Here is a 22,263-nt window from a genome sequence, read left to right as displayed (position 1 = left end):
TTCTCAAATGATTCAAGCATTCCTGTAAGCCTTCATGATGTAAAGCCAAGAAGCAATTACCATTAATTTAAATGGGAAAAATTTTAAGGGTTCCCAGACTCAAAAAATAACCTACCCAATCATATCAAATAACACATAAAATCTAAGCTAACACAAGCATAGAGTAAAAGCAAGAATGATGTGATACACGGCCTATATAAAGTAGAAATAACGTATTTACAGTGCAGTTTCACTTTCTACAGCACACTGTGTGTATAACAGCTCACTGCAAAACCCAAAGGTAGCTCACCACAAACACTAACGCTATTTTTAGTTTTCGTCTATTTTCTGAAATCTTTCTGATTTCTTTCAGTTAGGAAAAAGAGGTAGTCATCCCTCAATATCCATGGTGGATGGGTTCCAGGACCCCACCAGAGTGCCAAAATCTGCAGATGCTCAAGTCCCTTATGTAAAATAGTGTAGTATTTGCATATAACCTAAGCACATCATCCTGTATACTTTATCCATCTCTAGATTACTTGTAATACCTAACCCAATGTAAATGCTGTGTAAACAGTTGCTGTACTATATTGTTTAGGGAGCAATGACAGGAAAGAAAGTCTACCTGTTTGGTACAGATGTAACCACTATAAGGCCTAATTACACGGTACAACAGCATAACTTTTCCCCAAAAAATATTTCCAGCCCTGTTGATTGAACCTGAGGATGCAGAGCCCGCAGGGACAGTGGGCTGAGACCACAGTGTAGGTCTTTCATAAAAAAGAGTGGCATAGCAAACTTTCAAAAACAGGGAGATAAATAGAGAGAGAAAGAGAGAGAGAGAGAGAAGAGGGGGGGGAGCGCGTGCAAATGTGGCAAAATGTTAACAGTAAATGAATATGAGAATTTTTGAATATTTTGGCTTTTCTGTAGGTGTGACTTTTCTAATACACAAGTAGCTTTTCCTTTTTTCTTTTCATAGAAACTGTTTTAACCATTATATAAATAACACATGCTCATCATAATCACTTCAACCAATATAAAACAGGATACAGGGAAAAGCAAACATTACCCAGAAACTCTCGCACCCAGAGATAATGACCGTCAACATATGCAGCTGTCTTTTCCAAGGTTCCCTCTCACAACTTGGCCCGCACACATGCTTTGGCTCTACCTGCAATTCGGTTACATACAGGATGGGGCAAACGTAGGTTTACAGTTTTAATAATACAAGAATAAACTGTTTTGTGTACTCACAGCTGTAAACCTACTTTTACAAGCCCGATTCTTTCGCACACAGCTAATTTAATCTTTATAACCACAAAGGAGGTGGACATCATTACCACCCTTCCCAGCTCAAAGGTGAGAAAACTGAAGCTCCAGCCGGGTGCACACAACATGCGGGCTGTCTTTCTATCCTCTTTTTCATCCTTTGCCTACAAGGCTCATATCCAAGGCCCCCTTGTTCAGGAGGCTTCCCTACACCCTCCAGCCAGGGTGAGTCACTTTCCGACGGCCCCCACAGCACGCTGAAAACCCCCGCAGCACGTGGTCTGTGGGCTTTTTCACAGCCAGAGTTCATGGTGTCCTTGTCAGCTTCCTCCTCAACCTGGGGGAGCCTCTAGGATAGGACTATTTCCGTCCTGGCAGCATCCTCTGGGGCCAGGCCTGTCACAGGTGCTTCAGGTTTCCTCGTTTGAATGGGATTCCAGCCAGAGTCACGGGATGTTTCCTAAAAATGAATCATCATCCCTACCTGGTTTGGTTCAGTCGATGGAGCGTCGGCCTGTGGGCCGGAGGGTCCCCGGTTTGATTCTAGTCAAGGGCACGTACTTTGGTTGCAGGCTCCTCCCTGGCCTGGGCCCTGGTCGGGGCTCGCACAGGAGGCAACGAATGGACATGCTTCTCTCTGTCTCTCCCTACCTCTTCCAATCTCCCTAAAAATCAAAGGAAAAATATCCTGGGGTGAGGATTAAAAAAATAATAATAAAATGAAGCATCATCTGAGAATTCCCGTGCTGACTCCAGCTAGGATCCATCAAGTCTGAGGTTACCTTGGGGTGATCCCCAGGCTCCTTCTAGGTTACTTCCTGAGCCTTTCTGGGCCCTCAGACACATACTGCCCAAAGAGAAGAGGAAGATGGGGGGCAGTAGGACATATTAGGCGATCTTCCCTTTCACAGCCAGAGTTCATGCTGTGAATCCAGCTGATGGATCAGGGGTTTCAGAACTGGTGGTGGGGGGTGGGGTGTCTTAGCAGAAACTTTATGACCTTCAAAGGTCAGGGAGGTAATGGGAGGTAACGGGGGTCAGTGAGGCTGGTGGAGAACTCGAGAGTAGGTGTTCCGCTTGAAGATGTTCACATTCCAAGCTAAAAATCACGAACCCAGCCTGTCAGATTCCGTTTGCCATCCTGAATCTAGATTCTAGCTCGAACCCCTTTAAGATGGAGACTGGGGTTTAAAAATAAGAAGGAAAAGGGGTTTGCCCGAGGGTGTACAGTGAGTCAGAAGTGTCCAGAACCATCATGTTTCCAAGCAACCCATTTGTCATCTTCTCTCATTCCTTCCCTTTCTCCAACTCCCTCTCCTTTGTTACCACAGGAGAGCTGGTCTGTTTGCCTGGCTCTAGAAGTGCAATCATAGCCTTTGCAGGCAGATAAAGCTATCTTAGCTACCCCTTTCCTCTTTAAAATAGACGAAGCCCTGCAGCCCAGAGAGGTCAAGTAACCTGCCCAAGTTATACAGAAATTTAGACTAGAGACAGAAGCCGGGTCTCGAGGCTTCAAGTCTACCCTCCCCCCCCCCCCCCCCCGCACCCCTCCACCCACAGCACACACACACACACACACACACACACACAACAAGTCATTTTGTGAGTGTGAGGTGGGAATAAGAGGAGGGGGAATGTTCCAGACCTTTCTCTGTTTGTTGCACAGTGTGTTTTGTTTTCTTTTTTAGCGTTTTGAAGAGGAAAGCAGGCTGCCTCTGATTAGGTTTGGCTTATTTTAAACTGAGTGTTTTAAATTCCATTCTGGTGCCTGAAATCAAACTTAATCTGCCAATTATAAATGATATAAATAATATTTACCCTGGTTTCCTGAAGAGATACCAAGGCTGCAGACTTGCCATTTAGTCATATCAAAAACAAATGCCATAAGCATGCGAAACAGTGAGGAGGAATGTGGAGAGACATTCCTAAGATCCAAATGAGTGCCGCCCTTGGGCCTAGGAGAGAGATGTGTGGGCCTGGCCTACCCACATGCAGGGGAGCCTGCCCCTCATTCCCAGGGGACACCTCCTGGTGGGAGGGGGTCTCTACACAGTTTACAAAAGACAACTCAACCCACATTCCCCCTGGGTGCAAGCCCAGGGCTCTCCATCAGAACATACTCTCTTTTTTTAACCTCGATAAACACCCATAATTAAAATAATTCATTAACTCTATTAATAGTTACCAAGCATCTACTCTGTGCCAGGCACTGTTCCAGCTCCTGAGCAGACAGTGATGAATGAAAAAAGAAAAGGATGGTGTCTGCAGAGGAGCTTAAATTCCGAACTAGCATTTGTGAAGGGTTTTCTAGTACCAGATGCTTTGGGTAGATTATTTTCTCCTTTAATAAGTATCTTGTTCCAAAACAGCAATTTAAAAAAAAAAGAAGAAGAAAACTGCTGGTAATTAAGAAAATTAGTATAAATGCAAAAGAGCATAAAGAAGAAAGTTAAAAATTATGTTTTTTTTAGCCCTAACTGGTTTGGCTCAGTGGATAGAGCGTCGGACTGTGGACTGAAGGGTCCCGGGTTTGATTCTGGTCAAGGGCATGTACCTTGGTTGGGGGCGCGTTCCTAGTGGGGGGTGTGCGGGAGGCAGCTGGTCGATGTTTCTAACTCTCTATCCCTCTCCCTTCCTCTCTGTAGAAAATCAATAAAATATATTTTTTTAAAAATTATGTTTTTTAAATTTTATATATATTTTAAAGGTTTGCATTTTTTAAAAAAATATATTTTTATTGATTTCAGAGGGGAAGGGAGAGGGAAAGAGAGATAAAAACATCAATGATGAGCCCTGGTTGGTTTGGCTCAGTAGATAGAGCGTCGGCCTGCGGACCGAAGGGTCCCGGGTTCAATTCCAGTCAAGGGCATGTACCTTGGTTGAGGGCATATCCCCAGTGGGGGGTGTGCAGGAGGCAGCTGATCAATGTTTCTCTCTCATCAATATTCTAATTCTCTACCCCTCTCCCTTCCTCTCTGTAAAAAATCAATAAAATATATTTTAAAAAAACACATCAATGATGAGAGAGAATCATTGATTGCCTGCCTCCTGCACGCCCCCTGCTAGGGATCGAGTCGGAAACCCAGGCATGTGCCCCTGACCAGAATGGAACCCGGGACCCTTCAGTCTGCAGGCCAACACTCTATCCACTGAGCCAAACCAGCTGGGGCCTGTTTTGTTTTTATTTTTATTTTTTATTATTTTAAAAATATATATATTTTATTGATTTTTTACAGAGAGGAAGGGAGAGGGATACAGAGTTAGAAACATCGATGAGAGAGAAACATTGATCAGCTGCCTCCTGCACACCCCCTACTGGGGATGTGCCTGCAACTAAGGTACATGCCTTTGGCCAGAATTGAACCTGGGACCATTCAGTCCGCAGGCCAACACTCTATCCACTGGGTCAACCCGGTTAGGGCAGGGCCTGTTTTGTTTTTAACATAAATGTTATGTGGATTGCTGGATGGATGGATGAATAGAAGGATAAATATGTGACAGAGCAAATACAACAAAAGGTTCCCAATCGTAGAATAATCTAGGGCATTCGAATACAGTTCTCTCAACTTTCTGCATGCTCAAACACTTTTATAATAACACTAGGGGCCCGGTGCACGAAATTCGTGCACTGGGTGTGTGTGGGGAGGAGTGTCCCTCAGCCCAGCCTGCCCCCTCTCACATACTGGGAGCCCTCAGGCCTTGACCCCCATCACCCTCCAATCACAGGATCGGCCCCTTGCCCAGGCCTGACGCCTCCGCCAGAGGTGTCAGGCTTGGACAGGGGACCCCCATCTCCCCCCGATCACTGGCTCTGGCCCCCGCCCAGGCCTGAGGCCTCTGGCCCAGGAATCATGCCTGGGCAGGGGACCCCCATTTCCCTCTGATCGCTTGCTCCACCCCCCGCCCAAGCCTGACGCCTCTGACCCAGGCTTCAGGCCTGGGCAAGGGGACCATCATATCCCCCCAATCCCCGGCTCCGCCCCCCACCCAGGCCTGATGCCTCGGCCAGAGGAGTTGACCCTCATCACCCTCCGATCACCAATCACCGGACCGGCCCCTTGACCAGGCCTGAGGCCTCCGGCAGAGGTGTCAGGCCTGGGCAGGGGACCCCCAGATCCCCGTGGTTGCAGGCTCCGCCCCTGCCCAGGCCTAACGCCTCTGGCCTAGGCGTCCAGCCCGGGCAGCGGGGACCCACAGCTGCAGCAGCCCCGCGATTGTGGGCTTCGCTTTAGGCCCAGGCAAGGGACCCCTAGCTCCCAGGACTGCCAGCTTCGACCATGCCCAGCTCCCATCGCTGGCTCCTCCCCTACTTCCTGCTATCACTGGCCAGGGCGGCAAAGGCGCCTGATTCTCCGATCATGGCTGGGGGGCAGGGCAAAGGCGGCCCTGGGGCCGCCTTTGCCCTGCCCCCCAGCTCTTAGCTCCCCCCTGGGTTTCCGATCACTGTCAGTGGCAGGGGGCTTCTTCCTGCTTTCCCTTTCGCCTCCCTGCATTGTGCCTACATATGCAAATTAACCGCCATCTTGTTGGCAGTTAACTGCCAATCTTAGTTGGCAGTTAATTTGCATATAGCCCTGATTAGCCAATGAAAAGGGTAGCTCGTACGCCAATTACCATTTTTCTCTTTTATTAGTGTTGACTAGAGGCCTGATGCACAAAGATTCGTGCAAGAATGGGACTTCCTTCCCCTGACTGCCGGCACCACCTTTGCTCGGGTCGGAGGTGCCTTTCCGTCTTCCCACACTGCCCAGAGCTCCGGAGGCTTGGGCGGTGAGGAAAGCAAATTAACCTGCCATCTTTGTTGGGTTAATTTGCATACCCACTCCTGATTGGCTGGTGGGCACGAAGGTACGGTCAATTTGCATCTTTCCCTTTTATTAGTGTGGATATGGGGGACAAATGTGACCACGTTTTATGGCCTGCATTTCATCCTCTGTATTACAGGCTGACCTCTAGGCTCATGGGACCTGCCCTCTCTTTTCTTAAGTCACCTTTGAGAATCTGAATTCTATGGACTATTTCCCAGAAGGATGTATTTTTTTTTTAAATATATTTTATTGATTTTTTTACAGAGAGGAAGGGAGAGAGATAGAGAGTTAGAAACATCGATGAGAGAGAAACATCGATCAGCCGCCTCCTGCACACCTCCCACTGGGGATGTGCCCGCAACCCAGGCACATGCCCTTGACCGGAATCGAACCTGGGACCCCTCAGTCCGCAGGCTGACGCTCTATCCACTGAGCCAAACCGGTTTTGGCTAGGATGTATTTTTTATTTATTTTCTCGTTAACCACACATTTATCAGTGCTTTGCATGCTTAATCCTCATAGTGACACTATTGAGGAAAGTGCTCTTACTATCCCCAACCTAAGCCTGAAATTGTGCCTACATCCTCAGGGGCCTTTCCTAGGCCCCAAGGTGAGCATCTGTGCCGGAGCCCACCAGAGCTGTGGGCACATGGGGCTTCTCTGCACTCCCAGGACCCAGCGAAGAAAGGAATATGTGTCAAGTGAGTGAAGAAACTGCACATGGTTACAGCTAAGGTTGCCATGTGCTCAGGCCCTGCCCAGGACACAGCAAGGCATCTCTGGGGGCCGGGTGGTGGCAGACCCGCGCCCAGAGCAGGAGGTGCTCACTGGAGAAGGGATATAACTGTCTGTTCCTCAAAGGTCGGAGCAGGAGTGTCCAGCTCCCATTCTCCTGCAACCCACTCACGTGACAGGCCCTCGTGATGCATTCGGATGGAAGATGTCCACGGCTCGGTGGGTGCAGTGGCCAGGCCTTTCAGGTGGACAAGCCTGGGATTGAACCGTCTCTCTGCCTCTTTCTGAGCCGTGTCATCTCAACCAAGTCACTTCCTACTTTGTGTCTGTTTCTTCACCTGAAAACCCTACCTTACAGGGGCTTGGAGAGGGTAAAGAATCAACATGTGCAGAGTGTGGCTCATCCTATATAATAAAGCAGTAATATGCAAATTGACCCTCACACCCTCGCATCATCACAAGATGGCTGCCCCACGTCCTCACAAGATGGCCACCCCCATGTGGTCACAAGATGGCTGGCAGGGGAGGGCAGTTGCGGGGGGGACCAGGCCTACAGGAGATGGCAGTTGGGGGCGACCAGGCCTGCAGGGGAGGGCGGGGGGGGGGCAATTGGGCGGCAGGGGAGCAGTTAGGTGTCAATCAGGCTGGCAGGGGAGTGGTTAGGGGGTGATCAGGCTGGCAGGGGAGCAGTTAGGGGCAATCAGGCAGGCAGGGGAGTGGTTAGGGGGTGATCAGGCTGGCAGGGGAGCAGTTAGGGGCAATCAGGCAGGCAGGCAGGTGATGGGATTGGGCCTAAACCGGCAGTCGGACATCCCCTGAGAGGTCCCAGATTGGAGAGGGTGCAGGCTGGGCTGAGGGAAACCCTCCCCCCCCCCAGTGCACCGATTTTGTGCACCGGGCCTCTAGTGGTAAATAAGAAGTGGTGGCTGTTACTATTGTGTGGGGTTTGGGGAGGGTAAAAAAATCAACATGTGCTGAGTGTGGCTCATCTGGGGGCGGGGAACACTGCTGCCCAAGGGACATTGGGCACTGGGGTTTCCCAGAAAACAACCTGCCGGTGCCAGCCTTGCCGCCTTTCTCTCCAAAGCGCCACCACCTCTGGGTGGGGTCTTGCCAAGGCCCACTGACCATCTCAGAGAGTTTAACTAGTTGGTGCCAAATGAAGAGACAGCGGGGCTGGCGTCCAGCTGAATTCCCGCTTGCATGAGGAGTGCCTCGAGGGTTACAGCTGGTCTCCCTCCTCGGTAGCCTCCCTCACCTTCTGGGTCTTCCAAGCTGCCTCACCTCCTTGCAGGAAAGATCCCACTCATAGAGCACCAACCCAGCGAGGTCCCCAGGCCTCTCTGAGCCTCAGGGCCTCGCCCGGGACAAGACACGACGCAGCTGGGGCTTTGGGAAGCCTTCAGCGAACGCTCCCTGGAAGCCCAGGCGCTTTTCACACACCCGGGAAGGGCGGAGGCGTGAGCCGGACCGGCGTCCGCCCAGAACTGCCCAAAGAACAAGCCTGAAAAGAGAAGACACTTAGAGAAAGTAACGATGAATTCCAGGCGTGAGCTTTCCCGGGGAAGCGGGACTGCCCCGCCCCCGGGCCCCCAGGTGCGCCCCGCGCCGCCCCCACCCCGGCGCCTGGCTGGGGAGCCGCGCTAGGACCCGAGGAGGAAGCGCCGCGGCTCGGACGGGCCTCCACCCGGTGCTGCCCCAGCGGCGGCCGAGCGGCTGCTGATGGAAGTGCAGCGCCGGGGCCGCATGCACGGAGCTGCCGGGGCGGCGGCGCCGCGAGCAGGATGCGGCCGCCCGTAATTAAATAGCACTTACTCTTATTATTACTAATAATAATAACGTAATCATACCTCTAGTCATAGCATACCACTTATCGGGCTCGGCGCGGGCCCGCGGGGAGCGCAGCCGGAGAGGTGAGTGCAGCGGCGCCCGCGCCCCGGGCGAGGCCGGGCCGAGCGTCCGGGCGACCGGCGGGAGGGCGCCGGGCCGGGCGCGGGGCGGAGGCGCGGGGCCCGGGGGCGGCGAGGGAGCCCGGCCCGGCCGGAGCTGCGCGGGGCCACCTGGAAAGTGCGTTTGGCGGAACCTAAGCCATGGCCCCCCCACCCCCATGTCCTCCTTTTGGGGGCTCCCCCTCCCGGTCCCCGGCCCCGGCCCCAAAGTTTCAAAGTTCTTGGGCGGCCGGGGGCACCTGCCGCTGGGTGATCGGGGCGCCCCTGGAGCTCGGGGGGTGGGGGGTGCCTGGGAATTTTCTTTAGGGGGTGCTTTCGGCGATCGGAGCTTGGGGGTGCGCGGCGGCTCGGCCCGTGCCCGCGAAGGGGCCCAGCCTTTTGTGTGCGCCTTGGCCCCGCAGCGCTGGGAGCTGGGGGGACCCCAGCGAGAGCCGTGGACTGCGCCCGCCGACGCGCCGCCCCAGCCGGCTGCGGCGGCCACGCGAGCCCGGGGATTCCGGGCCTGCCGCCCGGCGGGAGGGGGGGCAGGAAAGGGGGGCGCGGTCGGGGCGGTGGGCCTTTCCGGTCGCGGGGCCGGTTCTGGAGCCCCGAGTCCTGGGAGGAGCGGGGCGCACGGGGGCTGCGAGGGACGCCCCAGCGCCTGGCGTGTGGGGGGGCGCCCCTGGGAGAGGGGTCCCCCGGAGCTGCCGACCCCCAGCCTCGGACCCCCTCCCATCCCAGCGGCCTCGGACCGCCCGGGCCTGCTCCCTGGTTTTTACCCATTCCCCCGTAAAATCCGCCTACAGGTTTGGGGGTCACAGACACAAAGCCGGTTTCCCAGGGGAAATCAGGTGGGAGGGGTCCCTGGCAGACCCTGATGGCGGGGTGACAAATGGCATTAGTGGGGAACAGTGGAGTTGGGGTCCAGGATGGGGGCTGAGGGGGGGCCGGGCAGGAGTGGGGGCTGGGGTTCCACCGCAGCTGTGTCAGGAATTTCATTCCTCCCGGGGTTGCTCACTGGGACTGTGGTTCCCAGGGACCAGACTACGAACCCCAACTTCTTACCATTTCTCTCAGTGCCTGGAGTGCATCAAGTCTCATGAAAATAGCAGAACGCAGATCCTTGAATTGTCACAAGAATTCCATAATCATAGAACATTGAGCAATGGTTGGAAGCAGGATTCCAGCTGAATCTTCAGTGGTACCACCATGAGGGCCCCTCCCCTTTCCCCACATACAACCAAGCCCACAGTGTCATCTTCCTCCATGTCCACTTCCCATAGGAACCAGCCCAAAGCGCGGTTGGAGCAGGTTTGAGGGCCGGATGCCGGATGCCTTAGGCCGGGAAGGAGGGACCCGTGTGGAGGAGGGATGAGATCTGAGGAGGGGAGAGAGATTTGTGGCCCCTGAGCTGGGCTGGGGTTTGCGTTCCATGGATGCAGTGAATTCTCAGCTCCTGGCTTTTTGTTTCTGATGGACAGTTAAGAATGTGGGTTTGGGTCTGGCCGGCGTGGCTCAGTGGTTAAGCGTCCACCTATGAACCAGGAGGTCACGGTTCCGAGTCCCAGTCTAGGCACATGCCCCAGTGGGAGGCGTGTATGAGGCAGCTGATCAACGATTCTCTCTCATCATTGAAATATGGGTTTGGGCCGAAACCGGTTTGGCTCAGTGGATAGAGCGTCGGTCTGCGGACTGAGGGGTCCCAGGTTTGATTCCGGTCAAGGGCATGTACCTGGGTTGCGGGCACATCCCCAGTGGGAGATGTGCAGGAGGCGGCTGATCGATTTTTCTCTCCCATCGATGTTTCTAACTCTCTATCTCTCTCCCTTCCTCTCTGTAAAAATCAATAAAAATATATTAAAAAAAAAAAAAGAAATGTGGGTTTGGGTGGCTAAGGAGCTCTGTGGAATGAGCTAGTCTCTTGAGTCTCAGGTATAGGAAACTTGAGGCGTCAGTAGGTTTGGATGTGAGAGTCTGCAAATAATATACGCTCGCTTAACTAGCACTTCTAGCTCATAACAAAAGGGCTTCCACGTGTGTCGGCTCCTCTGCCCTCCACAGCAGCCATGTCAGGGCGACATTTTTCAATCCTCACTTTCCGGTTGAGAAACCCGACGCTTCGCGAATAGAATGTCTCGCTGTGTAACTTTCCTGCCTGGTTTTCTGATTCCAAGTCTTCACCCCTTCCCAGAATCCTGGGCTCCCCTAGCGAGCCACTTTTCAAGCGCCTCTTGTGACCATGGGGAGGCGCTACGGGGCAGCCTTGGGGGTGCATTTTTCCCTTTGAGTCTGCCTGGAGAGGGAACGCGAACCCTAGTGAACCAAGGAGAGAACAAGGAAGCGCTTAAGACTGGGGTCAAGCAGAGGCAGTGGAAGGAAGAGAGAGCTCTTGGGTAACCCGGGCAAGTTAGGGAAGCCGTCCTCCGGGAAGTGGGGCTTGCACGTGAAAGGACGGGGAGGCGTGGCTGGGTGGAGAGGATGTCATTCCTGGGCTCCCCACACTTGCCTCTGCGCTGGGAGGCTGACACACGCTTTCTCTCTGATTCTTTCTCTCTAGCTCTGTGAGGGGTGGGTGTTGCTAATCTCCGTTTCACAGTGGAAGACACCGAGAAACACAGGATTTACGTGGCTGGCCCCAGAGCGCCCAGCCGGATTTGCACCCAGGCCTGTGAGACTGTTGGCAACACAATGGCTGTACTAGGTGACACCATGTTATCGGCCAGCTCCGTCTTAGATGTGTAGACAAGAACAGAGACCAGCACAGTCTGAACTGGCAAGTGCAATAGGGGTGGAGGCGTCAGCTAAAAGGCCAGCAGGCTCCCCAAGGCCAGGGAGCTTTATTAAAATGGCCCTGTGTCCCAGCGCCTCGCAGGGCTGGCCCAGTAAATGTGCTCTCTCGGAGATTTCTGGAAGTGAGACTGGGGAAGGCAGGATGGCCCTGGAAGGAGGGTTGGGCCCCGAGCATGGAGATCTAAGTTCAGTTCCTTCGTGCCTGCCGGGTACCTGGTGGGGTACCATGGGGGAGCTCGTGGCTTGGACAGGAAAAAGATCTGGATGATTAACTTGAGCTGCCCAAGGACAGGAAGTGGGTCTGACTCACTCTGTGCCCCAGGCCTCAGTGGAGGTGCCTGGAGGACGCTTCCAGCCATTGTGCTGTCAAAGTGAATTATGTCCCACCGGAAAGGAGGACCGCTTGTTTTGTCTGGAGGTGGGAGTTCTTCCTAGAAGTGCCGTTTGAATATTTGAAAGGTGGCTTGAGAAAGGCCATGCCAAGGGCATTCTAAGGAGATGCACTGAGAGGTAGAAGGGCAGGGCCACGTAAGGAAGGAACAGGCAGACCATCTGGTGCAGCCACAGTATAGGTGACAGGCCCTGGCCAGTGTGGCTCAGTGAGGTGGAGCGTTGTGCTGTACACCAAAAGGTTGGGGGTTCGATCCCCAGTTGGGGCGCGTGCTGGAGGCAGCCGGTCGATGTTTCTTTCTCACATTGATGTTTCTCTCTCTTCCCCCCCTCTCTCTAAATGTCAATAAAATACTAGTATGTATGTGACAGGTATGAGTTCAGGTTCAAGTCTGGCCCTGCCACTGAGCTCCCTCAGAGTCTCTGGGCCTAAGTTTTCCTTCCTGAAAATGAGCCCTGAGATTTGATGATGTTTGATGGTAACTTGCGGGAGAAGCTCAGTGCCCTGAGATCAGGACAGGAGACACAGATGAGAGGAACTAGAGGAGTGTATACATTTTTAATAATTTAAAAACACCGATCTGGCAGTTACCTAGTGGTCAGGCCCTGTGTGAGTTCTTTTCCCTAGATTAGCTTATTTAATTTTTATAATAGCCCTATAGGTAGGCACTATAATTATCCCCATTTTATTTATTTATTACTTTTATTATTTTTAACTGATCTTAGAGAGAGGAAGGGAGGGAGAGAGAAACATCAATGTGAGAGAGAAAAATCAATCAGCTGCCTCCTGCATGGGCCCTGACCGGCAATCCAACACCCCACCTTTTGGTTGGGGTACAGGATGACGCTCCAACCAACTGAGCCACACCGGCCAGGGCTAATTACCCCATTTCACAGATGAAGAAACTGTGGCACAGAGACTGTGACATTCTGTAAGGGGCCGAGCTGGAGAGCAAACCCAGGGAGTCTGGCTCTTGAGCGAGGCCAGTGTGGGCCTAGGTCGGCTGGGAGGCAGGGAGGGGACCGTCGGGGCCAGCGAGGTGGTCTTCAGACAGAAGGCGGAGGGGTCCCCTGAGGAAGTCGGGCTGCAGTATGAAGCTGGAGCCTCAGCCGGAGTTGATGAAGTGACAGCTCCGTGTCAGCTCCCAGGAGCCTCCACAGAAGCCAGCTCTTTTCATCACATTTAATGGCCCATAGAACACAGGCTCATTTTCCTTTCTCTGTCATCACCAGCCACCGGGCCGCCGTCCCCCTCACTCATTTCCCCTGCTAGTCTGCTTTCTCTGCGAGCGTCCTGATGGCTTCTGCAGGTGCATTAGCGCTGCTCCCCATCAGGCTGTGGAGGCCCAGAGGAAGGGGCAGCGCATTTCTGATTCAGAACCCATCTACAGCCGACTTCCGGTCAGCAGCAACTCCTGAGCCCCACGTCAGCCCCGGGACACCAGCCTGATGGTAACGGTGGCAGTCGCCACAGCGGCCACCGCATGTTTAGCACTGCTCTGTGCCAGCACGGCGCTTGGCACTTTGTGTCTTACTGAAACCTCTTAACAACTCGTTGAGTCAGGAGTGATTATCAACAGCCCCATTTTGCAGACGAGAAGACTGAGGGTCCAAGGCCACACGCTGTGGGGGAGCAGGGGTCAGAGGGAGCCGGGCACAGGAGGCTCCCGAGCCTGAGGTCTTAGCTGCCGTGCAGGGGTGACGCCTTTGTGTTAGTTTGGTCTCCACGGAGCTCTTTTCTTACTGTCTGGAAACTCTAATTATCTAACGTCTGTGTCACGCTTTGCCCACCGTCTCTCATTAATCCTCCTGGCAGTCCTTTAAGGTAAGAGATGTCCCTCTTTTCCAGAAGGAGAAAACGGAGGGTCACCCACCCTCCAGCTCCTCCTACCCTGTCCACACTGCGCCTCAGAAAAGGGACAGCGTGTTAGGGTCGTGTCTTCCGAAGTGCGGGGTCAGCCAGCGAGCAGCCGCTGAGCACTCCCCAGCGAGGGCCGCAGGGGGGTGGCCGCCGTGACCCTGCTGGGGTTTTCCGAGGTCCATCGGCTCTTGTTCCCACAGCATTCCCCGTCCTGTCATTCCCCCTCCTCCGCAGGCAGCGGAGTGCAGGGCAGGGAGTCCAAGGTCCTGCGGTTCGCTCCCGGCTCCAGCACGTGCTGGCTGCGTGATCCGGGGCTCGAGCGTTTCACCAGGCGTGGCCTCAGTCTCCTGGTCTGCGAAATGGCCGTGCTGGTTCAGTCCCGTCCGCCTGGGGTTTGCCGGGAGCCTCAAATGAGGGAACCCTGAAGGCTATAAAGACCACCCAGTGTCTTCATAGGGCATAGCTGTGGTTCCGTGAGCATGTAATAACTTCCAGAATGTTCCTGAACTGGCTCCACAGCCCTCCTGACCCAGGCCTGGACCACGACCACTGCAGTCGCCTCCCCACTCATTTCCAGCTTCCCCTCTCGGCATCCATCCTCAGTGCAGCCGCCCAAGGCATCTTCTCAAGGTTTAAATGAGCCCTGTCACTCCTCTGCGGAACACCTCCCGGTGGTTTCCTGACACGCGCGGAGCCCGGCGCCGTCTCCGGCGTGGCCTGCGCCTCGCACCTTGCCTCCCGCTTGGCTTGCCTTCCCTGCAGCGCGGACACACGGGCCTCTGTCTCTTCAGTAACGTCCTGAGCTCGTTCCCACCCCAGGGCCGTTGCCTTGGCTGCATCCTCGGCCGGGTGCCCTCGGACCCACCTCCCATGTCCACGTGCGGGCTCCTTTTGTCTCTTAAAGGCCACCCCCTCCGAAGGGCCTCCCCCATCACTCCCTGCCATTTCCTATCTTAGTTTCTTTGTAACTCTCAGCTGCGTCTTTACTTGTGCATGTAACACTGACCTGTTTGTCTTCCCGGGCCTGGGACACAAACCCCACAAGGCCAGGGACTTGGTTAGCCTCGGCCCCAGCGTCTGGCAGCACCCCTTGCACCTGCAGATGTTCTGTGGGTATTCGTTGAATCAATGAGTGATAGTAGCAGGATGTTGCCAAGCACGAGTGGCCTAGACAGAAACCGCAAAGACACGGGTGTGCACTCATGGAAAAGGACTGTAGGCTGGTTTTGTGAGTTGCCAGGGTTCTCTCGGCATCCAGCTCAGCAGAAACGCAAATTTCCCAGCTCCGCGGTGGGGGGCACCCTTCGGGCATCTGCAGGTTGTCTTGTCTTGCCCAGGGCCTGTTTTTAGCTCCATATTGCCAAGGACGAAAGCTTAGGCTCAGAGAGGTGCCCGAAAGCCAGTGTGAGGCGGCGCTGGGATTGGAACCCAGGTCCGGCCTGCACACGGCTCCTGGCACCGACCCGACCTGCCTCCCTGTCTTCAGGCCGGGGAGTCGGCAGAGCAGCCTGTGAACCCCTCGGCGCTCTGTGTACCAGGTGGCGCAGCCACCAGGACTTCCGAGCTCCCGCCAGCAGGGGTGGCTTCTCAGTGGCTCGAAAGAAAGAAACTCCACATATTAAGCGGCCACTCTGAGCTACGGGACGCGGAGCATTTCCTGTTTTGTTTTGTTAATACTTGCCCATAATTCCCAAGGGTTGTACAATGAGCTTCTGTTACTTTTCTGTTAAAAAAAAAAAAAAAAAGAGTTCTCGTTGAAACATCTCACTGGAGCCCCACGGCTGGCGGGTGGGGTGGGGGTGCCGCAGGGGCCTGGCCCCGACCGCAGATGTGGCTTCCGGCCCTTCCTGTGCAGTTTGGCCCCCAGGTTGTTGGGAGCCTGAGACGAGATGATGGCAGTTGCAGCTCCCTGTGACCGGACGCGGAACGCGCGGCCGGAGAAGCAAGCTCTGCTGCTGCCGCCTCCTAGTGCGGTTTACGGTGGGGCAGTGGGAGGGTCTGGGGGCCGTTTCCTGAACTTGGGTTTCTGTTGAGGTGGCCACTTTAAAGAAACAAAGTGCGGGTTGCTGAGGCCTGGGCGGGGGCGGGGGCATTCCGTTCCACAGTCACTCCTTCCCAGGGTCTCCCGGTGGCGCCTGGGGCCCGAGCGGGTCCCGCCAGCTTTCTCCCTCGGCAACCCCGTGGCCCTGGGCAAGTCACGGACCCGCCAAGCCTCCCTTTTTTGTTTTATTTTTTACATATACTTTTATTGATTTCAAAGAAGGGAGAGAGAGAGAGAGAAACATCAGTGACGAGAGAGAATCATTGATCCGCTGCTTCCTGCACGCCCCACACTGGGGCTCGAACCCACAACCCGGGCGTGTGCCCTGACCGGGAATCGAACCATGACCACTGAGCCACACGGGCCGGGCTCACTTTTTATTTTTTCAAGCCTGGCTTTTCTGTGGAAAATGGGGATAATAACACCTGGGGGTGAGATGATTGGAGGGATAAAACATGATTCCTTAGAACAGAGCTTTTAAGCCGTCGCTGCCCCGCTGCCCCGGCGGCGGCCTGGGGAGGCCTCCCTAGGGGCTGCTTTGAAATGCGTTAAGCTGGAAGTGCACAGGATGGCAGAGGACACCGGTCCTGTTGGCCTGTGGCCGTGCTTTTCCATCAATGCGCTCAAAAGCAAGACCCAGCGGTGACAACGTAACTACCATAGCTTCGCGCTTGTGACGGGTGTGAGCAGTAGTTTGTTATGTCTGCAGTAGCTGAAAGGTGACGGGGAAAGCAGTGATTTCTAGCACAGACTAGAGCGGTGGATTGCCTACATCCATAGTTGAAGGGCATGCTAAATATCCGGTAGAGGTTCGTGAAAAAAGCTTGAAGATGGCCCTCGCCGGCGGGCTCAGTGGTTAGAGCGTCGACCTGGGCACTGAAGGCTGGCAGGTTGGATGCAGGTCAAGGACACACACCTGGGTTGCAGGCTTGATCCCTGGCCCCAGTTAGGGTCAGTGCGGGAGGCAACCAGTCGATGTGTTTCTCTCACATCATTGTTTCTCTCTCTCTCTCTCTCTCTCTCCCCTCGACCCCCTCCTCCTTTCTCCTTTCTCTGAAAATCAATAGGGGAAAATATTCTCGGGTGAGGATTAAAAAACAAAACAAAACAAGCAAACTTCTAAGTGGACCCCTGAATTCTCTCGTGGGCCCCAGTTCAAACCCCCTGCCATAGAAGGTGCTTGATGCTCAGTGATAACCTCCAAAAATGAGCTGAAACCCCTGCCTGACCTCCTGGGAGCCGAGGGTCCGAGGGTGGACTGGCAGGGCCCGTAGCACTGTGGGGTAGGGATCGGCCCAGACCTAGAATGCTGACTGGGGAGGTCGGGATGGCGAGAAGAAACCTTCCCAGGTCTCTGAGTAAGCCATGGAGGCTGGTGAGTCAGGAGACGGCCAGGGATCTTGCAGATGACATAACCTCAGGTAGCGTGCGAGCGTGTGTGCGTGTGTGTGCGTGCGTGTGTGCGTGAACGTGTGTGTGCGTGTGTGTGTGTGTGTGTGGTCTGCAGTCTGCACTGGCTGCTACTTTTTCAAGAAACCTGGGACAGGTGAGTGCCAGGCGGTGGCGTGTGGGCTGAGACTGGCGACGTCCTGTGGGTGTGGGGATGGGGAGGAACACCGCTGGGTTGGGAGGTGACTGGTGGCCTCCAGAGTCGACTGCCAGGGTTCAAACCCCAGCTCATCACTTACTAACTGTCAGACCATGTCACTTCCTGGTGCCTTGGTTTCCTCATCTGTAAAATGGGGATGATGACAGTGCCGTCTTAGGGGATGTGGTGAGGATTGAGGGTTACATTTAAAGCTCCGAGAACAATGTCTGGTAGGAGAAAGTGCTTAATGCCTGGGGACTGAAATCAGCCTCCACACTGTTATTCTAGGGTTCGCGAGGCTCCCCTTCCCACAGTGGGTTCAGGCCTGTCCTCTGGCCCTCAGAGATGACCCAGGGGCAGCCTGTGCCTTCAGGGAGCTCATAGCTTGGAGAGAGCTGGGGACACAGCTCCTGATGTCAGTTAACCAGGACAAGTTGTGGTGAGCTCGGGGCTGTGCGAGGGCCCTCGGGGAAGGCAGGCTTCCTGTAGAGGACCCTCTGGGCTGAGCTTCACTGAAGCACCGGGCACTGGCCAGGGTGGGAAGGCAGCGAGGGTATGAAGGGCGTTCCAGACAGATGGGCAGCGTGAATGCGACGTTGCCAGAGTGTAAGAGTCCAGGCTGGGCCCGGGCTGGAAGGAGGCCGTGCCTACAGTGGTGTGTGCCCGGGACTTGCCCTGCTAGTGGGTGTCATGGAAGGTTTGTTTGTTTAACTTTTTATTCACAGGAAATTGCAAAAATAGCACAGCGTTCCCTACCCAGCTTTCCCGGATGGTAATATATAGTTGTCTTATCTTATCAGACCCAGAAAACTGGCATTGCTACATCACTAGACGACTGAGTGTATTTGGTTTTCACCCTTTAAAAGAGCCTGCACCCTGTGTGTGTCTGCGTGCGCACACCCGGAAGGGTGTTGAGCAGGGGCGTGGCACTGACGTGTGTTAGACAGATATCCTTGACCGCCAACCCCTGGCAGCAGGTTGGAGGGCCTCCCTGGAGGCTGCTGGCAGGAGATAGTGAGGGCCTGAGAGACAGCCCCGGTTTGGAGGGGAGGGCAGGAGCTGCGGAGGGAGGAAAGTTTAACAGGTAAAGGTGGAAGATTGAACAGGATGGCAGTCGCAGCTATGACTAGAGTTGGGGGTTCATGGAAGAGAAACAGGGTTAGGAGAGGCTGCTGAGTTGAGATTGGGATGTGTTGCCCAGCCAGTGTGGCTCAGTGGTTGAATGTAGACCTATGAACCAGGAGGTCACAGTTCGAGTCCCAGTCGGGGCACATGCCTGGGTTGCAGGCTCGATCCCCAGTGGGGGGGGGGGGGGTGTGCAGAAGGCAGCCATCAATGATCCTCTGTCATCATTGATGTTTCTATCTCTCCCTCCCTCTCCCTTCCTCTCTGAAATTAATAATAAAAATATATTTTTAAAAAGATTGGAATGATATGAGTTCGAGGATCAACCAACCCAGTGGGGGTGGCATCAGGGAGGATTTTCTGGATATGGGAGGCATCTGAGCTGGGTCTTTTTATTTTTATTTTTATTGATTTCAGAGAGGAAGAGAGAAGGAGAGAGATAGAAACATCCATAATGAGAGAGAACCATGGATCAACTGCCTCCAGCATGCCCCACACTGGAGATCGAGCCTGCAACCCGGACATGTGTCCTGACCGGGAATCGAACCTTGACCTCCTCCTGGTTCATAGGTCGACACTCAACCACCAAGCCACGACGGCTGGGCTGAGCTGGGCCTTAAAGGATGAATGGAATTGGCTGGGGCGGGGTGGGGGGGAGCATTCTAGGTAGAGAGCCTAGGATTGGGAAAGGCATGGGAGTCATTAGCAGCCTGGGTGTTGGACATCCAGGTAGCTCTACCCAGAAAGTCAGGGACAGGAATCTGAAATATTGGGGAGGGGGTGGCCTGGTGGGCGGAGCAGGTTTGTGAGTCATCGACATGACTCAGGAGGTCACCAAGTGCAAGGGCTCACCTGGGGAGAGCGCGTGGACTGAGGAGAACAGGAGTCTTGTCCCTTATGGAAGCCCAGGTGATTTGGGGGACCTGGGCAGGGGAAGAGGAGCCCTATCGGACGGAGCAGGAATGCTCGGAGAGGTGACGGTGAGGGGGCCGGGCAGGTGCAGCGGGAGGGCCAGGAAAGGTGAGTGCCACCTGTCCCTCTGCCGGACTCAGCAGTGAGGAGGTCCCTGGGGTGGGAGAGCCCTCGGCAGGCGGCTGTGGAGCAGTGGGAGTGGGTGGCCGTGGGTGGGGGTGGTGGGGGAGGTGAGGATGTGGAGACGGTGTGGACAACTCTTTCACTACACGTGACCAGGAAAGGGAGGGGAGGTTGTGCAGCAGGCAGCGGGGAACCGGGCCAGGGAGGGAATGATTTTGAGCCTGATGACAGGCTGAGGGGTCCCTGAGGGGTGGGGGGGGCGGCAATTGCTTAGTGGGTGACAGGAAGGGTGATGGTGACGTGTGGGGGCTCTGGAGCCAGGTTGCGGGGTTTGAATCTCAGCTCCCCCATGAACTAGCTGTGTGACCTTGGGCAAGTCTCTTCAGCTTCTCTGTGCCTCTGTTTCCTCCTCTGCAAAATGGGCACATGATGGCAGCCCCGACTCAGGGCAGTGCGGGGAGTAAGGGTTAAGGAAGGAACCGCGTGTAAAACGATCGTGACAACGCGGTTAGCACTCTGCAACTGTTCGCGTATTATTATCTGATTGTTAACGTCTCAGGGTCAGTTCTTCTCGTTCACTTATTCTTACCTATAGAAAGTTGGGTGAGTTGCTACTCATTCATCTATTTCTCTCACCACCATGTATTGTATGAAGATGGTGCACGTAGGGCTGAGTGGAGGGGCTACTGGGGGGGGGGGGGCATGAAAGGAGAGGGGCCTGGGTTCAAATCCGGCCTCAGCTGTACGCCAGCTCATGACGGGGCCTCCCTGAGCTCCAGCTCCTCCTGGGTAAGAGGGGCAGAATGACACCTGCCTCGCTGTGCTGTTGAACGATTCAGTAAGAGCCTTAGACGAGTGCCTGGCCCAGTGTGTGGCGCTACACTGTATCTATAGTCAGGGGCAACATTTTACTTTTTCTGTCTCTTCTCCCCAGACTGAGTTTGAAGGTTGCACAAGGTTTTTCCCTTGAACTCGAGGGTGTCCCGTGCAGTATTGCAGCCCAAGCCATGCTGTGGGAAAGGGCAGGGGGCCTCCATGCAGCCCCTTGGCCACCGAGGGCACTGTACAAACTCCACGTCTGGGGGACTCGGGCGGGGAGGGCAGGAGCTGCATGGCGTGGCTCAGTCTTTGGAGGCCCTGAGACAGGTTCCTGCCCTCAGTGCCTCCCCTCTGCTCCTGCGAAAGGGATGAGTGAGGGCGAGTCCCTGGTGGGGGGCAGATGGCGCCGGCCCCTGCTGACGGACCGATGTACTGTTCTCTCCCCCAGAGACTGATGGAGAGGCAGAGACGGAAGGCGGACATCGAGAAGGGGCTGCAGTTCATTCAGTGAGTGCGCACTGGGCGGCTGAGCAGGGGTCCTCCAGTCTCCTCTTCCTGCTCACGGAGCCTTTGCTGCTCTGGTTCCTGTGTGCGTGGGGGAGGGTGGGGTGGGGTGTGCTAGGAAGGGGCTGGCATGGCAGGGGCTCGGGGGCTGGATCTGCGAACCCCACGTGTGAGCCACGAACCCCACAGGCACACGCGCTCCCTGGCCCCGGTTCCCTTTCGGTCTTGTCCCCGTACGCCATGTCCCCTACTGTCCGCCTGTGCTCGTTAATTCTCTCGCTTGCCTTGCACATCGTAGAGTAAGTCAGTGGTTCCCACTTAATGAGCACATCCTCCAGGCTCCGTGCTGGGCCTTCCCATGCATCGTTGTTCTCACCTTCACAACGGCCCAGCAAAGGAGGCGGTCTTGTCTCCATTGTGCAGATGAGAAGGCTGAGGTTCAGAGATAAGGAACTTGTTTAGGGTCTCACCGGACTCAAAGAATCCTAGGGGCTCTGAGTGTGCCTGGCATCGGCTGGGTCCTGTGCGTTCTGTGGGAGGGGAAGGAGAAGGGGCCGGGGCGGACTGCTGGTGGTGCCGGGGCCTGCAGTTGCGGGTCTGGTTGGTGGGCACGGTCATTCCCAGAGGCCCGGTCTCAGGCAGAGGACAGCCGGCTCACCTAGAGCATCTGCTCCTGGGAAAGCCGGCTGCCGGGCCTGGGGCAGACACGAGCCTTCCTCCCTCCCTTTTACGGGGGATGGAAGGCCAGCGTGGTGAGGGTTTAGGGAGAAAAAAGTGCTGTCCCCGCACCCTAATCGCCAAGCTGACATCTGAGGACGGAGCTGGAGGAGCCACTCCAGGCATGATCTCTGTCCCGTGGCCCCTGGCTCCTGGACCTCCGTGCGCCCGGACCCCTGGGCTCACCAGACCTCGTGTTCCTCTCCTTTTCCTGCCAGGTCGACCCTACCCCTAAAGCAAGAAGAATATGAGGTGAGTGTCGGCTGCCGGGCTGGGGATGGTGAAGGGGCGTGGAGGCCGGGGGCCGGGCTGGGGCTGGATGGAGAAAGCCCCTGAGCCCCTCTGTGCCCTCCCCCCGGCAGGCCTTTCTGCTCAAGCTGGTGCAGAACCTGTTTGCTGAGGGCAATGACCTGTTCCGGGAGAAGGACCACAAGCAGGCCCTGGTGCAATACATGGAGGGGCTGAACGTGGCCGAATACGCCGCCTCTGACCAGGTGGACCTGCCCCGGGAGCTGCTGTGCAAGCTGCATGTCAACAGAGCCGCCTGCTACTTCACCATGGTGAGCCTGGCGCCCCCCGCCCCCCGCTCGCCACGCCCCCAGACGCCCAGTGAGCCAGGCCCATTCCGCGGGAGCCCCTGCAAGGCCGGCTGTACATCCTCCTGTCTGACC

General features: G+C 55.3%; 1 protein-coding gene across 1 annotated transcript in view; it reads left to right on the top strand.

The window, feature by feature from the left end:
• Positions 1-8,422: 8,422 nt before the first annotated feature.
• The window catches only part of ZC3H7B (zinc finger CCCH-type containing 7B), a 37,153-nt gene continuing 23,312 nt past the window's right edge, over positions 8,423-22,263 (top strand). Inside the window, exons 1-4 of the mRNA XM_059680769.1 lie at positions 8,423-8,707; positions 20,822-20,878; positions 21,811-21,844; positions 21,955-22,152. Coding sequence (XP_059536752.1) covers positions 20,826-20,878; positions 21,811-21,844; positions 21,955-22,152 — 285 coding nt within the window. The 5' untranslated portion in view covers positions 8,423-8,707; positions 20,822-20,825. The remainder of the gene's footprint in view (positions 8,708-20,821; positions 20,879-21,810; positions 21,845-21,954; positions 22,153-22,263) is intronic.

The sequence above is a fragment of the Myotis daubentonii genome, chromosome 2 (genome assembly GCF_963259705.1).
Source record: "Myotis daubentonii chromosome 2, mMyoDau2.1, whole genome shotgun sequence".
In the NCBI taxonomy this organism is placed as follows: Eukaryota; Metazoa; Chordata; class Mammalia; order Chiroptera; family Vespertilionidae; genus Myotis; species Myotis daubentonii.
The sequence above is the reverse complement of the archived record's forward strand: the minus strand, read 5'-3'. Positions and strand labels throughout refer to the sequence as shown.